The sequence below is a fragment of the Pan troglodytes genome, chromosome 3 (genome assembly GCF_028858775.2).
Source record: "Pan troglodytes isolate AG18354 chromosome 3, NHGRI_mPanTro3-v2.0_pri, whole genome shotgun sequence".
NCBI lineage: Eukaryota > Metazoa > Chordata > Mammalia > Primates > Hominidae > Pan > Pan troglodytes.
In genome coordinates, this window is record NC_072401.2 from 100,986,391 (window position 1) to 101,005,052 (window position 18,662).

General features: G+C 37.2%; 1 protein-coding gene and 1 long non-coding RNA gene across 2 annotated transcripts in view; one reads left to right on the forward strand and one right to left on the reverse strand.

The window, feature by feature from the left end:
• Window positions 1-13,639, forward strand: part of C4H4orf17 (chromosome 4 C4orf17 homolog) — a 31,226-nt gene extending 17,587 nt beyond the window's left edge. Inside the window, 5 exon segments of the mRNA NM_001280178.1 lie at window positions 1,155-1,298; window positions 9,026-9,107; window positions 10,520-10,727; window positions 11,767-11,810; window positions 13,265-13,639. Coding sequence (NP_001267107.1) covers window positions 1,155-1,298; window positions 9,026-9,107; window positions 10,520-10,727; window positions 11,767-11,810; window positions 13,265-13,464 — 678 coding nt within the window. The 3' untranslated portion in view covers window positions 13,465-13,639.
• Window positions 1-18,384, reverse strand: part of LOC134809900 (uncharacterized) — a 91,185-nt gene extending 72,801 nt beyond the window's left edge. Inside the window, exons 1-2 of the long non-coding RNA XR_010156652.1 lie at window positions 18,243-18,384; window positions 14,787-14,864 (exon numbers count right to left, since the gene is read on the reverse strand). This is a non-coding gene — a long non-coding RNA (uncharacterized LOC134809900). The remainder of the gene's footprint in view (window positions 1-14,786; window positions 14,865-18,242) is intronic.
• Between the last annotated feature and the right edge of the window lie 278 nt (window positions 18,385-18,662).

Consider the following 18,662-nt stretch of genomic DNA (forward strand, 5'->3'; position numbering starts at 1 on the left):
AATCATAGCAGAAGGCAAAACTGGCATGTCTTACATGGCAGCAGGCAAGAAAAGCGAGAGCCAAGTAAAGGGGGAGGCCACTTATAAAAACCATCAGATCTCATGAGAATTCACTTTCATGGAAATGGTATGGGGGAACCTGACCCCATGATTCAATTAACTCCACCAGGTCCTGCCCTTGACACATGGGGATTATCACAATTCAAGGTGACATTTGGGAGGGGACAGAGAGCCAACCATATCAGTTGATGAGAAAAAAAAATTGGATTTGTTATACATCATCTCACGTAAAGTCAGTTTCTAAGAGCTATCAACAACATTAAGGACTTACTGTGTTACTATTTTTCCATAACAAAGTCTGTATAATAAACTTAAAAAAAGAATGCCTCAAATATAATGCAGATTTATTTTTGCTAAACATAAAGCTAAATATTGTTTTATCAATTCCAATCATCAAAATCCCAGGTTGTTGGCTCATTTAGGCACTAAGTTCTATGTGTTGTTATAAATCAGTCACTTCTGAAGGGTAGAAAGCCTTTCCTGGAACAGGCCCATGGATCTAAGGCTTCTGTAACTCTTCATGGACTTAAAGCTCCCAGAACCTTTTAATTTTTAAAAATTGCAAACAGTATACTTACCTCCCAGAATGGGAAAATAACCTTTCTATTTCCATTCCAACTGAAAAAGGGAAGAAATTTAGTTTGCCTAACTCTCAGCTGTTAGCTGTTGCTTGCAGCAAGGAAGTAGCAATTTGCATCATGCAGTTGCTTCACAGACAAAGCATAAAACCTCTCAGCTGTCTTTTCCTGGCCATAAAAGAGAAATCTTCCCAACTTAACAGCAAATCTCATGTGTCATGAGTTGGCTGTTATCTGGAACTGCAATATAAAAGGTTATACATTGCATATTACAAATTTGTTATCTTGTTATTTAGCCAAGAGTTTAAAATGATCTCATCAAAAGTTAATAAGATACCACTATTTGTTTTGTCTCTAAATATAAATATTTGATAGCTTAAGATAAAACTAACCTTTTGTTACTTTCATGTATCTCTCTTATTAGGCACAATATTTCTCATTCATTTTACATTGAATTTTCATAGAAAATATAGGTGGATGCAAATGTATATTGGTTATATTATACTTTTGATTTAGGAAGAAATTAAGGCCAAAAGACCACCATCACCTCCAAAGGCATGCTCTACTACTGGCTCCTGTTCTTCAGGGATGACAAGTACCAAGAATGATGTGAAAGCAAACACCATTTGCATACCAAACTATCTGGATCAGGAAATAAAAGTAAGTATCAGGTTTATCAAATCCATAACTTGGAAACAGCATGAATATACAAAAAAATTTATACCACTAGCATCCTTAAAACTCTTAAATGATTCCTTACTGATAACTGAATTGATTTAAGACTGCTTAGCCTGAAATCCAAGGCATACTCCTATTTTCATTTCCAGTCTTAACTTTCCTTGGAATCTTGCCACTGTCAGATAAACACAATCTTTGATTCAGACGTAATGAAAAGCTTGGTGTTTATCACACAAACCCAGCCCTATTCTTTCCATCTTTCGTTATCATCTTTCTAATACTTGAGAGACACTACTCTGAATGTCTTGCCGCAATCTATACATTTACTTCTCATATTTTAAAGCATAGATTCCTCCAATCAACATTCATCTCTTCCTCTTTTCTTTGCAAAACTATGTCTTCAAACTTTCTCTGTCTGGGGTTATAAACTTAGTTATATTAATAGTAATATGTCATATCAGCTTCCTGAAAGGCCGTTCCCAGCCACAGTTATTTCTGAGAATGATATAAAATCAAGAATACGTCAGTCAGCTGATATTTGTCATCTGCCATTTTTCCTTCTTTTAATCTCTTTGGTAACCTCCATATTGAACCACCATAAGTCCCACTACAATGAACTAAGGGTTAGAAGATTGTAATGATGCCTCTAACTGGAATTTTAAGTAATCAGTGTCTATAGTTATAATTACAAATAACAGAGCATGTTGTAGAGATGGTTATTGAATAAGCCTAACAAAGAAGTATTTTAAAAGTAGAGCACAGAGTATGATAGTGACATTGGTGTAATAATTTATGCTGATAATTAAACTTGAGAAGGAGACTAAAAGGAAATGTATAGAAAGGAGAGTATCTACATATTTGACTTATGTTTATACATTATTTCCTGATGATTCTGGCTAAAGACTTTATATTATACAGAGTCTTCAGAACCACTGTTTCACCTGCTACACTCTGGCCACTTTGATCTTTCTATAATTTTCTCATTCTCACCTTAAGAGCTTTCCTCTAAGAATTATCTTTCTCTTTATTGGCTCAGTGATCACCTGCTCATTAAGGTCTCAGTTTCAGTATTGCTTACTCAGAGATACTTTCTCTAACCATCCAATCTGAAGTAGCTAACCAGTCACTCTATATCCCATTACCCTTTGTTATTTTTTTGCATAAATATGCTATATATGTATGTTCAGACTTATTTATTTAGTTCAATATTTTGTCTCTCTCCTCGCCCCACTCCCACTGAAATTTAAATCATATAAGATCTCACACTTGTCTGCCTTTGCTACTGCTTAATCTTCAGTGCCTAGGTGAGTGCTAGACACCTAGTAATTTTTAGATAAGTATTTGTTGGATATTGAATAAATAAATTAAAAGGAAAAGTGAACTCAAAATCAAAAGGATAACTGTAGAAAATCAGCTAAATACATAGTTCTCAACTCAAATAATCCATAAAAATGAATGCAGTTTTAGTAAGACTGTCATTCTTCCTTGGGCATATCAATAGAACAGCGTGATCCTATAGAGCTGGCTTTCTGGGCATCTATGAAAGAGCCCTCCTCTCAAAAGCATCTTCTATCCTACAAAAATCAACTTCACTGGACATCGGTTGATATAAAACACACTAAAATATAAACTCTTTGAAGGCAGGGATCTTGTCTGCCTTGTTCACAACTGATTTCTTAGCACTCACCACTTCGCTTGAAAAATATTAACTGGCACACAGACAATGACATTTTGCCAAATAGTTGTTGACTATTTGCTATATAAATGAACGGAGCGGGAATAAAGTGATAAAGTAGGTTTTATCAAGATGTTTTGGCTTGTATAAAAGAGCCCCGGAAATACTGCTCATCTTGGAGGCATTCTATTCTTCCACGTTTCCTACAAAAAAATGTGTAATATTTTCTAATTTCCTACTATCCATTGAGTAACTCTAAATGGGCTGTGAAATCAGGAAATGTTTTTGCAGGGGCATGTGTGAAAAGGTATGCAGTTTCATGATTATTACTTTAAAAGGAAAGAGAAACATAATTCCGTGTCTATTAGCACCTTGTTTTAAGCCTTCCTTCCAAAGATCTTTATAGACATAACACCAAAATGTCTGCCAAACTCTTATAAACTGTTGGTGGGACTATAAATTAGTTCAGCCCTTGTGGAAAGCAGTTTGGAGAGTTCTCTAGGAACTATAAATAGAATTGCCATTCAAACCAGCAGTCCCATTACTGGGTATATACACAAAGGAAAATAAACTGTTCTAAAAGATAAAAAGACACCCACACTGGCGTGTTTATCACAGCAATATTCACAATAGCAAAGACATGGAATGAAACTCAGTGCCCATCAGTGATGAACTGGATAAAGAAAATGTGGTACATATACACCATGGAATACTACACAGCCATAAAATATGGAATAATACATTTTGCAGCAACATGGATGCAGCTAGAGGGCATTATTCTAAGTCAATGAATGCAGAAACAGAAAACCAAATACCGCATATTCTCACCAGTAAATGGGAGCTAAACACTGGGTACATGTAGACATAAAGATGAGAACAATAGGCACTGGAAACTCCAAAAGGTAGGAGGAAGGAAGGAAAGCAAAGAATGAAAAACTATCAGGAACTCTGTTCACTATTTGCATGATGGAGTCAACTGAAGCCCAAAGCTCGGCATTATTTGGTATATCCACATAACAAACATGCACATGTACCCGCTGAGTCTCAAATTTAAAAAGAAGAGTGGACCAAACACATCCATTTATTCTGTAAATATTTAATGTCAAACTACAAAATACTAGAGTGTGAGGACACAATTAATTTCTTCATTCACAGAGGTTATGAAATAATAGTGCAGCTGTTATAGGAATATGTACCAGGAGACTTTGTAGCTCAGAGAGCCTTTAAGGAGAAAGGGACCTAAAGAATGTTTAGGATATAATTAGAAGATAAAGAGAAATGTGGAAGAGATCTTTCCCAGTCAAGTGACCTTCGTATCTTAAGACTAAAGAGTGAGAGCATTGCTTATTTAAAACAACGAACAACAATTAATATGGTTGATGCAGACAGTGCATGGAGAAAGTGGCAAGAGATGGGGCTGGAGACTTAAGAACAGACTGGATAATGTAATACTTTATAAGTCCTATCAAGGTGTCCAGATTTCATCCCAAGGGGTGTGGGAAGCCAGCAAAGAATTTTAAGCACTAAATGATACTGAATTACTTTGTAAGCGTAAGAATTACATAGTTAGAACTGTACTTTAGAAATCACTCTGGATACAATATGCAGATTAATTTGGGGAGATAAGGGGTGACAAAGTTGCAAACAAGGGACTCTGGTTCCAAAATGATAGATTAGGCTCAACGCTTAACCTCCTGCTGTAAAAAACTATATAATTCAGCAAAATATATACAGAAACGATTTTCAGGTACTGGGCAACAGACACTACAGATTGGACCATTGAGAGAAGAGAAACAATTGGGGTTATTTCCATATTCAACCCAGACTTCTGCCTGGGGCACATGCCTAATCATGGCACAGAGAAGTGGAGCCTGAACAGAGAGCAGCAGCTTCACTAGGTACAGAAAACAGAGTTTAGCATTTGAGGTTGCTGAGGTGGCTGGAACTTGCAAAGTAAGATCTGAAGAAGATAAATCTATGCAGAGAATGAGCTCCAGAAATTTAGGGGTACCATTAAGTGTTCAGTCCAATATGAAGCCTCACATGTACAGGGTGATTCTGAGACCTGGTAAGGAGAGCTAATGGGAGGTATCACAGAGCTTAGAGTTGCTGGAGTTCTAAGAAACCTTGAAAAGACCTTGACAGAGTGAAGATACCTTGTGGAACACACCAGGACTTCAATTCAGACCCCAGAAAAGTTACACCTTAAAAATAGCCCTGCAATAGAGCCTACTCTAGGCTAGATTCTCAAATCTTAAAATTTCAAGACATCAAGTTCACTTGCCAATATATTAATTATGTTCAAGAACAAAACACTATTTTTTCCCTCAACTTTTATTTTAAGTTCCGGGGTACATGTGCAGGATGTGCAGGTTTGTTACACAGGTAAATGTATGCCCTGGTGGTTTGCTGCACAGATTATCCCATCACCTAAGTATTATGCCAAGCATCCATTAGCTATTCTTCCTGATGCCCTCCCTCTTCCCCAACTCCCCCTGACAGGTCCCAGTGTGTGTTGTTCCCCACCATATGTCCATGTGTTCTCATTGTTCAGCTCCCACTTATAAGTGAGAACATGTGGTGTTTGGTTTTCTGTTCCTTCATTAGTTGCTGAGGATAATAGCTTCCACCTCCATCTATGTCCTTGCAAAAGACATGATCTTGTTTCTTTTCATGGCTGCATAGTATTCCATGGTGTATATGTATCACATTTTCTTTATCCAGTCTATCATTGATGGGCATTTAGGTTGATTCCATGACTTTGCTATTGCGAATAGTGCTGCAGTGAACATATGCATGCATATATCTTTATAACAAAGTAATTTATATTCCTTTGGGTATATACCCAGTAATGAGATTGCTAGGTCAAATGGTATTTCTGCCTCTAGATAACTGAGGAATCACCACACTGTCTTCCACAATGGTTGAACTAATTTATACTCCCACCAACAGTGTAAAATTGTTCCTTTTTCTCCACAACCTTGCCAGCATCTATTGTCTTTTGACCTTTTAATAATCACAATTCTGACTGGTGTGAGATGGTATCTCATTGTGGTTTTGATTTGCATTTCTCTAATGCATTTAGCCCATTTACATTTAAGGTTAGTATTGCTATGTGTGAATTTGATCCTGTCACCATGATGCTAGCTGGTTATTTTGCAGACTTGTTTATGTGGTTGCTTCATAGTGTCACTGGTCTGTGTTCTTAGCTGTGTTTTTATAGTGGCTGGTAAAAGTTTTTCCTTTCCATATTTAGTGCTTCCTTCAGGAGCAAGGCAGGTCTGGTGGTGACAATTCCCTCAGCATTTGCTTGTCTAAAAAGGATCTTATTTATCCTTCGCTTATGAAACTCAGTTTGGCCAGATGTCAAATTCTGGGTTGGAAACTCTTTTCTTTAAGAATGTTGAATATTGGCTCCCAATTTCTTCTGGCTTGTAGGGTTTCCACTGAGAGATCTGGTGTTAGCCTGATGGACTTCCCTTTGTAGGTGACCTGGCCTTTCTCTCTGGCTGCCCTTAATGTTTTTTCTTTCGTTTTGACCTTGGAGAATGTGATGATGATGTATCTTAGGGTGGATCTTCTCATGGAGTATCTTACCAGGGTTCTCCAGATTTCCTGAATTTGAATGTTGGCCTGTCTTGGTAGTTTGGGGAAGTTCTCCTAGATGATATCCTGAAGTATGTTTTCCAACTTGGTTCCATTCTCCTCATCTCTTTTAGGTATTCCAATCAGTTGTAAGTTCAGTCTTTTTACATAATTCCACATTTCTCCGAGGTTTTGCTTATTCCTTTTCATTCTTTTTTCTCTATTTTTGTCTGCCTGTCTTATTTCAGAAAGATATGCTTCAAGCTCTGAGATTCTTTCCTCCACTTGGTCTTTTCTGCTATGAATACTTATAATTACATTGTGAAGTTCTTGTGTTTTTCAGCTCCATAAGGTCAGTTATGTTCCTCTCTAAACTGGCTATTCTTGTTATCAGCTTATGTATTGTTTTATCATGATTCTTAGCTTCTTTACATTAGGTTACAACATGCTCCTTTAGCTTAGCAAAATTTGTTATTACCCACCTTCTGAAGCCTACTTCTCTCATTCAGCCATCTCAGCCTCAGCCCAGTTCTGTGCCCTTGCTTGAGATGTGTTGCAGTCATTTATAGGAGAAGAAGCACCCTGGCTTTTTGAGTTTTCAGCATTTTTGCGTTGATTCTTTTTCATCTTTGTGGGCTTATCTACCTTCAATCTTTGAGGTTGCTGACCTTTAAATGGGATTTTTGTGGCATCTTTGTTGTTGTTGTTGTTTTCTGTTTGTTTGTTTTTCTTCTAACAGTCAGGCCACTCTTCTGTAGGGCTGCTGCAGTTTGCTGGGGGTCTGCTCCAGACCCTGGTTGCCTTGAGTTTTCCCATACCTAGAGGTATCATCAGTGAGAGTTGCAAGACAGCAAAGGTGTCTGCCTGCTCCTTCCTCTGGGATCTCCATCCTAGGGGGGTACTGAGCTGTTGCTGGCTCGAATGCTCCTATAGGAGGTGTGTAGAGGCTTCTATTGGGAGGTATTACCGGGTCAGGAGGAATGGGATCAGGGACGTACTTGAAGAAGCAGTCTGACTGCTTTTGGGAAGAGCAGGTACGCTGCATTGTGGGGAACTCTTCCACGTCCAGACCTGGACTCTCCAGTGCTGGCAGGCTGGAATGGCTGAGTCAACTGAAATGCAGAGACAACAGCTGCCTCTCCCCCAAGGGGCTCTGTCCCAGGGGGAGATCAGAGCTCTGTGTGTATGACCCTGGCTGGAGTTGCTGAAATTCCCACAGGAAGGCCCCACCCAGTGAGGAGGAATGGACCAGGATCCCACTTAAAGAAGCAGTCTGGGCATGATCTGGCACAGCAGCTGTGCTGTGTTGTGGGGGACTCCTCCTTGTCCAGATGGCCTGCACTCCCTGGAGCCAGCAGGCTAGAACAGCTGAGTTGACCAAAACACAGATATGCTGGCTGCCCCTTCCCCTGGGAACTTGGTCCCATCACAGGCAGTCTCCAGCCTGTTCCCTCTGTCTCAGACTATGTAGAGGAGCAGGGCAGATGGGGCCAGTTCTGTGACTGATGGATTCTCATTAGAACCCTGTGGTACAGTGGGAAGGATAAATTCACCAAAAGTATGTTCCTACTAGAAGATGTTGGTACTGAACAGACAAAACAAGACAAATGTTGGGATTCACTCAGGATGGTGGCAGAAATATTAAAGTCAAATATTAGGGAAAGTTATAGGGAATAGTCACGAACCTTTTGGAAGGCCAAAAGGTTACACAGCTTGTAATAATTGAACAGGCTGGAGGCAGCCTGTTCTTACCTCAGAACATCAGGTCATAGGGTAAATACTAGGGACAATAGAGGCTTCCCCAGTTGTCTGTTTACCCCACCTCCATTAACTAACCTTTGACCCAGATGGCCTTCTTGGCGGGAGGTCGACTAGGGATATTGCCCCCTAATGGTATTTACCTTAGACCTCGGTACCTGAGCTTTAATCATTCCTAGAACTACTCTCTTAACCATGTTAATTATCTGCAAGTGTGTTTACTCAAAGCTTCTGTTGTTAATTGTATATCAAATAAATGCCTGGAGTGTGAGCTGCTCAGGGCAAGCCGCAGTGACAAACCTCTCTTGGTGCGCAGGCGGTTGGACACTCAAGCTGGACTGGCAAAACAGAATATCTGTGTGTCAGTGTATGTTTTATTCATCCGTCGTTGAGGTCAGGGTCTGCAGGCAGACCCCCGCAGCTAATGCCCTCTTGTGAGGAGCAATACGTCAGACAAACACACTCCATAGCCTACCCTAAACTGTTAATTGTACTGGAAATGTTGTTTTCACTAAGATTCTACTGTGTGCTATTTGAAATCGAGCTCGTGAGTTAAAAATCCCAATTGACTAAATTGCACATCATATACAAAGTGATATTTGGGAAGATGGGATTCTGGAGAAGGTAAAGGAAAACTGATAAGCCTTGTACTATTTATTTGCTCATATGTAACTCTAATGTTCTCTGTCAGATCCTGGCAAAGCTCTGTGGCATTTTGCATACTGATTCTCTGGCAGAAGTTTTACAGTGGCTGCTTCATGCAACTTCAAAAGGTGCGATTAAGATATAAATTTTAAAACACTGAGCTCAATTTATTGTCAGAAACTGGGAATATGCCAATATCTGAAGTTTTGTACCTTGGATTTGCAAAGATAACGTTGCAATATTATTTCCGCAATGTTTCAGTATCAGAATAATTGCTGTTCTGCATATCCAGCTGCATGCATGTGGGTCATTCAATGAACCCAAAATTCAGTACGCTTTAAATTGAACTCATTTGGGTGACATGAAACACTTGTGTCCAAGGGCGGTCTTATTCTCAGCTAGAGTTGGTTTATGCTCCTCCAGAGTCCACACACCCAGAGGCCTCCCTGAGCACATCCTCTGGCCTGTTGTTAACTCTGAACACAAAGCTTATTTCTTTCCTTTGGTAAGGAGAACAGTAGAACAGCTATCCAACCTGTAACAGCTCTGCCATTTGCCCAGCAAAACCATCAACTCAGTCATTTCCTAACCTCTTTTGGGCCCTTCCTGGCCTGTTCCATGAAAACACATGCCATTCCCAATCGGGACAATGATAAATGGCAGAGAGCTATCCTCACTTGTAGTTGATCCTCAAATGTAGTTGATCATCAGACTGACTGAGGCAAAATCTCTGCAGTGGGATTTGAGAATTTGTGTTTCTGACAAGTTCTCAGGTGATGCTGATAATGCTGGTCTCAGCACTACTCTTTGAGAATCACTGCACTGATCAATGCTAGCAAGTACCAATGTGTGAGGAAGTCTAATGTTTTAAAGTAGGAAGCATTCTGGAAATATTACCTTGCCCCAGGAATTCAATACTACTTTTTAGGCAATTGAGAAGTGTTTAGAGGCGATGGGTCTTTAGTTACCTTCCAATTATTTTTCCTTTTAAAGAATGTAACATTTAATAAACTATACAAGTAATAAATCCTTATTGTTGGGAGAAAGAACAGATGAACCAGAAAGAAAAAAAGAGATGAGACAGAACAAAAATAATCAATAAAATTACCACAGACATCATTTCAGTGAATACTTTGGTGTATATCTTCCTAGATATGCTTGTAACTATTTATTACCTATTAGTCTGTATTTTAATGGAATCATATTACCCTTCTTATTTTTGTATAGGTATCCTTATATCTTTGGCAGCAGCCTGTAAGACTGGCTACTGTACTCAATATTTTAAAACTATTCCACTGCTATTCAGGGACAAGTGCCTCAGTGAGTTAACTACTCTGGGCACTCTACAGTATCACAGGTCAACAGAAACTATGTTAAAATGAACCAACTTTTCTGCAGAAGTCCTTACTCCCACATAGGTAACTATCCAGAAAATAGATGACCAGTCTTTCATACTCAGGAGCTGGATATTCCTGTGTTTCTATGCAACATGATAATTGCAACCTTCACTCCTCCCACCCTTTTTTGTCTTTTAAACCAGAAAAAGAGTGGATCTCAGCTTTGATTCATTCTGAGCTTGCCGAGATAAACCTGTTAACTCATCACAGAAGAAACACCTCAATGGAACCAGCAGCAGAGACTGGGAAACCACCCACAGTTAAATCACCACCCACAGTTAAATTGCCCCCAAATTTTACTGCAAAATCAAAAGTGCTGACCAGAGATACAGAAGGGGATCAACCAACCAGGTAATTAGATATAATGGCCCCCTAGAGGGAGGGCCTATGGCACATGAAGACTTTGAATTCTCTTGTTATTTATCTTTCAAAATGTTAAACAGGAGGTTCTAAAGCTCCGCTTTATTCAGTAAGTGACTGCAATATATATTTGCTTTCATTTTCATATATGTAATATAAGAATTGTTCTCAATTCTGTTGTTTAGAACATTTTGGCAGAAACTATGTCTTTCTTATCTGGTAACCTTTCTTTTTAAGAAAAATTATTTTTCCACTAAGGGAAAAGCAAGAGTGGCTACCTAGAAATCTAAGATAATAAAGATTTTTATAGTTTAACTGAAAATAGATGCAATTAAGGAAAACAAAATTGTATTGTTACAGTTATTGTATATTTTGTTAAATGTGTATCACACAGGTTTCACTTTTTTGTGTAGAACAATGCAAGATTAAAATAAATTGCTTCACTTAATTTCCTCTGATTTACTCCTGGGGCCCCCTAGAGAGAAAAATAACTACTAAAATAATTGAAATTATTGCAGGAGAAATTTTTCTTAAATGCTGTTATTTCAATAACAGAAGAAAAATATATATTTATGTAGAATCATGGTGAAAGAATGTGTGGTAGGATGTTATTTAAGCTAGGAGAGAAAATCTTGTTGCTTTAAAATTAAAAGTTGAGTAAAGCTTAAAGTTAGAGGAAAAATACATTTTTGAAAATATAAATATGTCACTTTAAAAAGCATTAAGACAAAAAAATTGTATTACTAACTGTCCGTATCTTAAAGTTTCCATAAAATCAGAAACTAGAAGATAGTAAGAGTTAATCTGTACCTTAATGACTAACATATGATACAATAGTTAAATATTTACTCAAAGTAAGAAGAATTTTTCATTGGGAAGTAAATTTAATACTGTATGCATTAAAAAAACAAAGAATGGGGTAGCATATTTAAGATACATATACACTGAACTTATTGATGACAGTGTAGTCTATAGAAAATACTTTTTTGTATCTGTGAAATTCACTTTTTTCTTTCTCCAACTGATCTAGAGTGTCAAGTCAAGGATCTGAAGAAAACAAGGAAGTACCAAAAGGTTAAGTACAGTTTTTGGTAACTATTGAGTTGGTATAAAGAAACCAGTAAGTACTAATGACTCAGGGAACAGATTTTAAGGATCAGTGCTTTTAAAAAAACAGAAAAATACAATAGTAATTTCCAGATCAATTCTTGAGAGAGCATCTGCTTACTTTCTCATAAAGATAAATTTACCTTTGTTTTGAAAGGCAAAGTGCCTGATCATGGACAGACACTCTTTGAGAAGCAAGACAGCAGGACAACAGGAACTATAGGTTTGGTTATAGCAATTCAGTGAAAAGGGAAACCCTGCATTGACCTAACAAAAGGACAATGATCTCAGAGTTTTGGTTCTTCACAGCTTAATGGAGTTAAATAATTTCACTGGAGACAAAGTCAACCAGAGAGAAGAGTAAAATGGCAATCAGCCACAAGCAGGTGACCTACAAGACAGCTGAAATACAATTGAAAAGAGCAGTTTTGTGTTCCACCAGAAGCCCAGCTCCAGTCTGTAGGGGAACCAGGGAGAATCAAGAATTGTGGAAAGTCCTACCTTGGTCCAAAATAGCCCAAAGTATCCTTATAGGTTTGGCAGTTTCTAGCTTTAAAACAAGGAGAGCATTCATGACTACAGAGCAACAACTATGAAGTGTATCTACAAGCTTTATACAAAAATGTGTCTTGTCATTTCTACAAGTTCCCTTTATACCAGGAATGAAATATAATCAATTAGAGCTCACTGGGGTCACCCTAGACCCCAGCAAGTTCCACTGTGATTAACCAAACCCAAAAAAGTCACTATCTCCTAACAGCCAATAATAAGTATAGTTTAAAAATTACAAAGTACTCCCTTACTTAGACTCCAAGGACAGCCTATTGTATCTGGCCTCTCCTACCAAACTCCTCATCCTGGGACTATAACATCATGACAGTGATGGTTTCTATTATTCAACTTTATGTCTTACCTGTAAGGCTCACACATATTTTATCATTTAGATATTTGGAATTTTTTGTATAAGAATTCCCAAGTCATGCCCCTTTCTCTCCATTGTCGATATTTAGCATCTCCTTACATCCCTATTCCTGCTTGGGTGCAACTATGTAGGTCTTACGAGCACAATTAACTTGTTTTAGCCCGTTTGTCTCTTCTCTTGTTACATCTATCAGGACCATAGATCTTCCTTCTTTCTCTCACTGTCACTCTTACCCATAACCAGTTCTATGCAATCAAAATCATGTTTACTTTTGAGAGTGAAGGAACATATCCTGCATGTTACAGAACAAATAACTCATTAAAGATGAGCATGTGGTGGAAAAAAAAAGAAAAGGAATATATTCTTTTGCAAATTTTGGGTGTATCTGATTCACCTAAACTTCATATAGTTTTTTATAGATAATTTACTACTAAAACATGGAGAAGGTGTATTCAGTGTCTCAATTATGGTCTTACTTAGATTTTTTTCTCTATTTCAGAGGCTGAGCACAAGCCTCCACTACTTATAAGAAGAAATAATATGAAAATACCTGTTGCAGAGTATTTCAGCAAACCAAAGTCTCCTCCCAGGCCTAACACTCAGGAGAGTGGATCAGCAAAACCAGTGTCAGCAAGGAGTATACAAGAATACAACCTCTGTCCCCAAAGAGCATGTTATCCTTCAACACACCGGAGGTAGAAGTTCTAGACTGGATGAATTCTTTCATGAATATGAGCTTCACATTTACATCATCGAATTATTTTTCAAATGAATATTTTTGGTATTGAGGAATCAAGTGGTCCTCTTTATGGTGGCACATGTAAATCTAAAAATACCTGTATGTAATGCTACAAATAAATATTACTGGAAATGATATTTCCATTTGTAGTTAATACGATGTGTAAAAGAAATACGTTTATTTATATACTATGTTTCCAGTCTTGCACTATTAGTACATGAGCATAGAGCCCTGATACTAGAAAAATCATCCATAATCAGAATTAGGCAGTTACAGTTTGACACCTACCCCAAACTCTGTTAGAGGGGGAAAAAAATACAAAGAACAAAAAACAAAACACCACCATCACCGCAAAAACAAACCAACCCAACAACAGAATTTTAACATGTGAGATGATTTTTATCATCTAGTGTCTCACTGTTGTTGAACTATTATGAAAAAATGCTCCCCTCCCCTCCAAAAAGAAAACATATACATATTGTTTCTAACTCATGAGCCAGAAAGAAACTAGTTTTCAGTCAGTACTAATGGTGGACATTAACATTTCATACTGAATTTTTTGTGTTTTTAAAAGAAACCACGTGGCTGGGCGCGGTGGCTCATGCCTGTAATTCCAGCACTTTGGGAGGCCGAGGTGGGCAGATCATGAGGTCAGGAGATCGAGACCATGGTGAAACCCCGTCTCTACTAAAAATACAAATATTAGCCGGGCACGGTAGTGGGTGCCTGTAGTCCCAGCTACTCTGGAGGCTGAGGCAGGAGAATGGCATGAACTCGGGAGGCGGAGCTTGCAGTGAACCGAGATCGCACCACTGTACTCCAGCCTGGGTGACAGAGCGAGACTCCATCTCAAAAAAAAAAAAAAAAAAGAAACCACTCTTGGGCCACAGATGTGATTCTTTGAGCATGTTGCTGCAGTCTATCTACCAATAAGCCAATCCTTTATTTAGAATGTTCATACTGATGTTCATCAGAGATACTATAAATTCAGTGTGTGGTGTGTGCATATGCATGCATGTCTATATGTACATTAACTTTTAATGATAACATACTATGTGTCACGAATCATTCTAAACACTTTAGATATAATAACTTATTTAATTTTCACAAAAACTATTTGAGGTAACTACTCTTATTTTTCTCATTATTTAAAATAAGAAAGCTGAGGCACAGATTTGAACTCATTGTGATGGGATAAGTTGTAACAAATGCTATCATTCAAATACAATTATTTCCCACGTGAGAGTCTAAAGTGTGTGTTTCAAAGATAACTTTGCTTTACTTGGTGATTTAGAGGCCCAGGATCCTTCCATCTTGTGGCTCAACCATCACCTAAGGCTGCATTGTCAACTGTACCATGCTGGCAAAAGAAAAAATGAGAGTAAAGTATTAGTTTCCTATTGCTGATGTAACAAATTACCACAAACTTTGCGACTTAATGCAACACAAATGTATTCTCTCACAATTCTGTAGGCAGAGGTCTGAAACAGGTCTTACTGGGCTAAAATCAAGGTGTGGCAGGACTGCATTCCTTTCCTAGGCTCTAGGGGACTATTTGTTTCCTTACCTGTTCCATTTTCTAGAGGCTATCTATACTCCTTGCTTCATGGCTCTCTTTCATCTTCAAAGTCAGCAATGGCCAGTCAAGTTGTTCTCATAACAAATCACTCTGATGCTAACTCTTCTGCCTCCATCTTCCACTTTTGGACCTTTGTGATTGCATCGGGCCTGTTATCCAGCTTATCCAAGATAATCTCCTTCATTTAAGGTCAGCCGATTAGCAATTTAATTCTTAAATTCCCCCTTACCACGTAACTTAACATATTCAAAGGTTCTGGGAATTAGGATCTTTGAACGGACATTATTATGCCTTCCACAAGGAGGATATATCTGCTTAAAGTCTTCGCCTTGAAATGGTAAACATCACTTCTAGTTACATTCCATGGTTGAGAATTAGTATAGCTGAAAGGGAAACTGATTAAAAACTCTTGAGTGGGAATCATATTCCAATTACAGCTATGTTCTATGTTAACAAAAATTAGCTTTTGGTGGACAGTCAACTTTCTCTGACACAAAGATTTCATGGCTGGCTCAAGGTATGGCTAGAATCTATGTGCTTAAGCACTAGGTGCTAGTGACACATAACAAGATTATGCTCAACTCATAAAATTAATAAAGTGCACTCCCTCATGCTTTTCTGTTATGAAGATGTTACAGTGGCATTGCCAATTCTTTTTCATTAAAAATGTGCTAACATTCATCTATCAGATCACATAGGTTTTGTATTTTGGGAGTTGTAGCTTTTTGACAATTTTATTTCTCCTGTGGTAACTGTTCTATTTATATTTTCTGTATTTTTGGAGCGGAGGATCAATTTTGGAACTTCATGTTTTCCCAGAAAATTATCCATTCCATCCAGGTTTTCAAATTTATTTTCATAGAATTGAGATTTATCTCAAAATTCATCTAAATTTGTTTATTCTGAAATCTCATTTTTGTGTATTTGTAATTTTTTTCTTGATCCAGTTAGCTAATACTTTTCACATTTTGCTACCATTTTCAAAAAACAACAGATCTTGGATTTATTCATATGTCCAACAATTTTCCTATTTCTATTTTGTATCTCTTTTCATTTTTTATTAAGTTCCATTTTTTATTTCTTCAGGTTCATTATTCTTCTAATGCCTTGAGTCAAATATTTTTAATATGTTTATATTCAGTTATTCTCATTAGCATGAATTTTTAAAGTGATGAATTTTCCTCTAATCACAGCTTTAGCTAGATCTATAGATCTGATATGTAGTGTTTATTATCTCTATTTTCAAAATATTACATAATTTCTAATTTGGTTTCCTCTTCTATCTTTCCTCTTTTATCTTTATCTTTCCCCTTTTATAAGCTCTTGAGAAAAAAAATTTAAAATAAGGCTTTCATCCCATCTCACCAAGTTTATTTTCCAGTTTAATGTATTGTTATCAGAGAAGTTGCCTATATTTTTACTTCTGGAAAATTTTCCTTGTGGTCTAATATAGTTACTTTTATGAATACGAGTTGCATTTTTTTTAGCCTACAAAATTTGGTATCACTATCTGTATTAATTATAGCATGTACATTTTCCACATACTCATCTTTTGTCTACTTACATTGTCATAGGTTGAGAAGTATGAGTTAAAGACTCCTTATACTGATGTATTGTTTCATGTAATTCCCAAAGGCTGTCAGTGACTTTGAATAATATGTTACCTGATACACAGATTTTCATAATGGTTAGATCTTTACTAAGGATTGCCTTCTTGACAATTACAACATGTCCTTCTCCTTTTCTTTATTTGTAATGTGTTGGACCTTATCTAATGTTAAGACTGTGACTTCTGACTTCGTTTTATTAGCCTGGTATGGCTTTTTCTATTTTTTATTTTCAATATTGCTGAGTAGTTTTAAATACAGCATATATTTCTTTTTTAAATCCAATCTGGAAGATTTTTGGACCATTTAAATTTGCTGATAGGCCATATAGATTTTGTCGTGTGATTGTGTTTTATGTTAGCATTGTTTTTGTTGCTTTTATAAATGTTTCACTAAATGATCTGTAATTTCCTTGTTTTGTTTAGTGAGTGTTCATCTGGTAATTTAGAAAGTTTACATTTTAAAAATCTTATCTAAGCCTGGGTTCCTCAGAAAGTACAGCCTGAAACAAAAGCCTATATATTATTACCATTTTAGGGCAGGCAATGTCAAAAAGACTGAGAAACAAGGGAAATAAGGCAAGAAATGAGAAAGCCAATACAAGCATTATCGTTAGCTACTGCTTGACAATTGTTTGCTCAAGCCCTGACAGAGTAAATGGAATAACATTTCCATTTTACATATAAAAACACTGAGGCCTAACAAAGGTTGAATAACTCATCCAAAGTCTCATCACCAACAGTGGCAGTGGCAAGGCTTATGCTTAGTCCAATTCCCTACTGTTTCCATTGATTGTCAATATTACCACCTTTTGATTCTGTCACTGCTTCTCTTCTTCACATTTATTAGATGACTACTATATTTGTCTGGTAATGAGACAGGGAAACAGAGATAAATACCTGCATGCTAACTGAAATCAAAGTTTAATGACTACTAAATGCCTTTACTGCCCTTAATTCAAATCTCTACCATTCTCCTTTCTTTCTTTATCTCATTTTACACCTGTTGTCTGTATACTTTCTCAGGGCTCTATGGACAATTCTTGCCTTTTATCTACATCATTTCTGTTACCTTTTCTGTCTATAAAGTGAAATAGTATGTCCCTTTGCTTTATAATTGCCAGTCACTGCTGGATTTCATCATTGTTCATTTACCTCCCAAAAGATGTTTATTCAGTAGAATTACTTTCTTTTCTCATTTTTGATTTTTCCATTCTGAGCATTTTCAAATGCTATAATGTCAACAGCACCAAACTCTGGAGAATCAGAATGAAGAATGGTTCTTCTCTTAAGAATGAGCTTGCTTTATGATGACTGTAGGTTATTAAAGAAATTAAATGTGAGGAAATTCTGTATTTCAGCAGACATATATTTTTTGATGCGTTTATTTAGGTAGTTTAATTCTCTACTTTTATTATGTTCTAATACAAGTAACTTTAGTATTTACTGAAGTTTTAACAAATAACCTAAATAAACCAAAACAATGTTGAGAGAAAAGTATACATGCAAATGAGCAAAAAGCTTAATATTTTTAAAACCAAATTTTTAAATACCTCAGAAACTAGTTATATCAAAAGAGGTAGTAATCTTCGCCTTCTTGCCACCAACATCCTAGATAAGATATGGGCCTGCAGTGGGTAGAATTGTGTCCCCCAAAAGAAAATCCTAACACATGGTACCCTGTAAATGTGACCTTATTTGGAGACAGGGTCTTTGCGGATGTAGTCAAGATGAGGTCATATTGGATCATTGTGAACTCTAATCCAGTGCTGGTCTCCCTAGAAAAAGAGTTTGGACACGGATACAAACATAGAAGACAGGGTAGAAGACCACTTGACAACAAAACTGAGATTGGAGTCAAGCCACTATAGGCTAAGGAACAGCAGGGATTGCTGGCAACCACCAAAAGCCAGGAAGAGGCTAGGAAGTATTCTTTCCTAGGGCCTAAGGAGGAAGCATGGCACTGGGACATT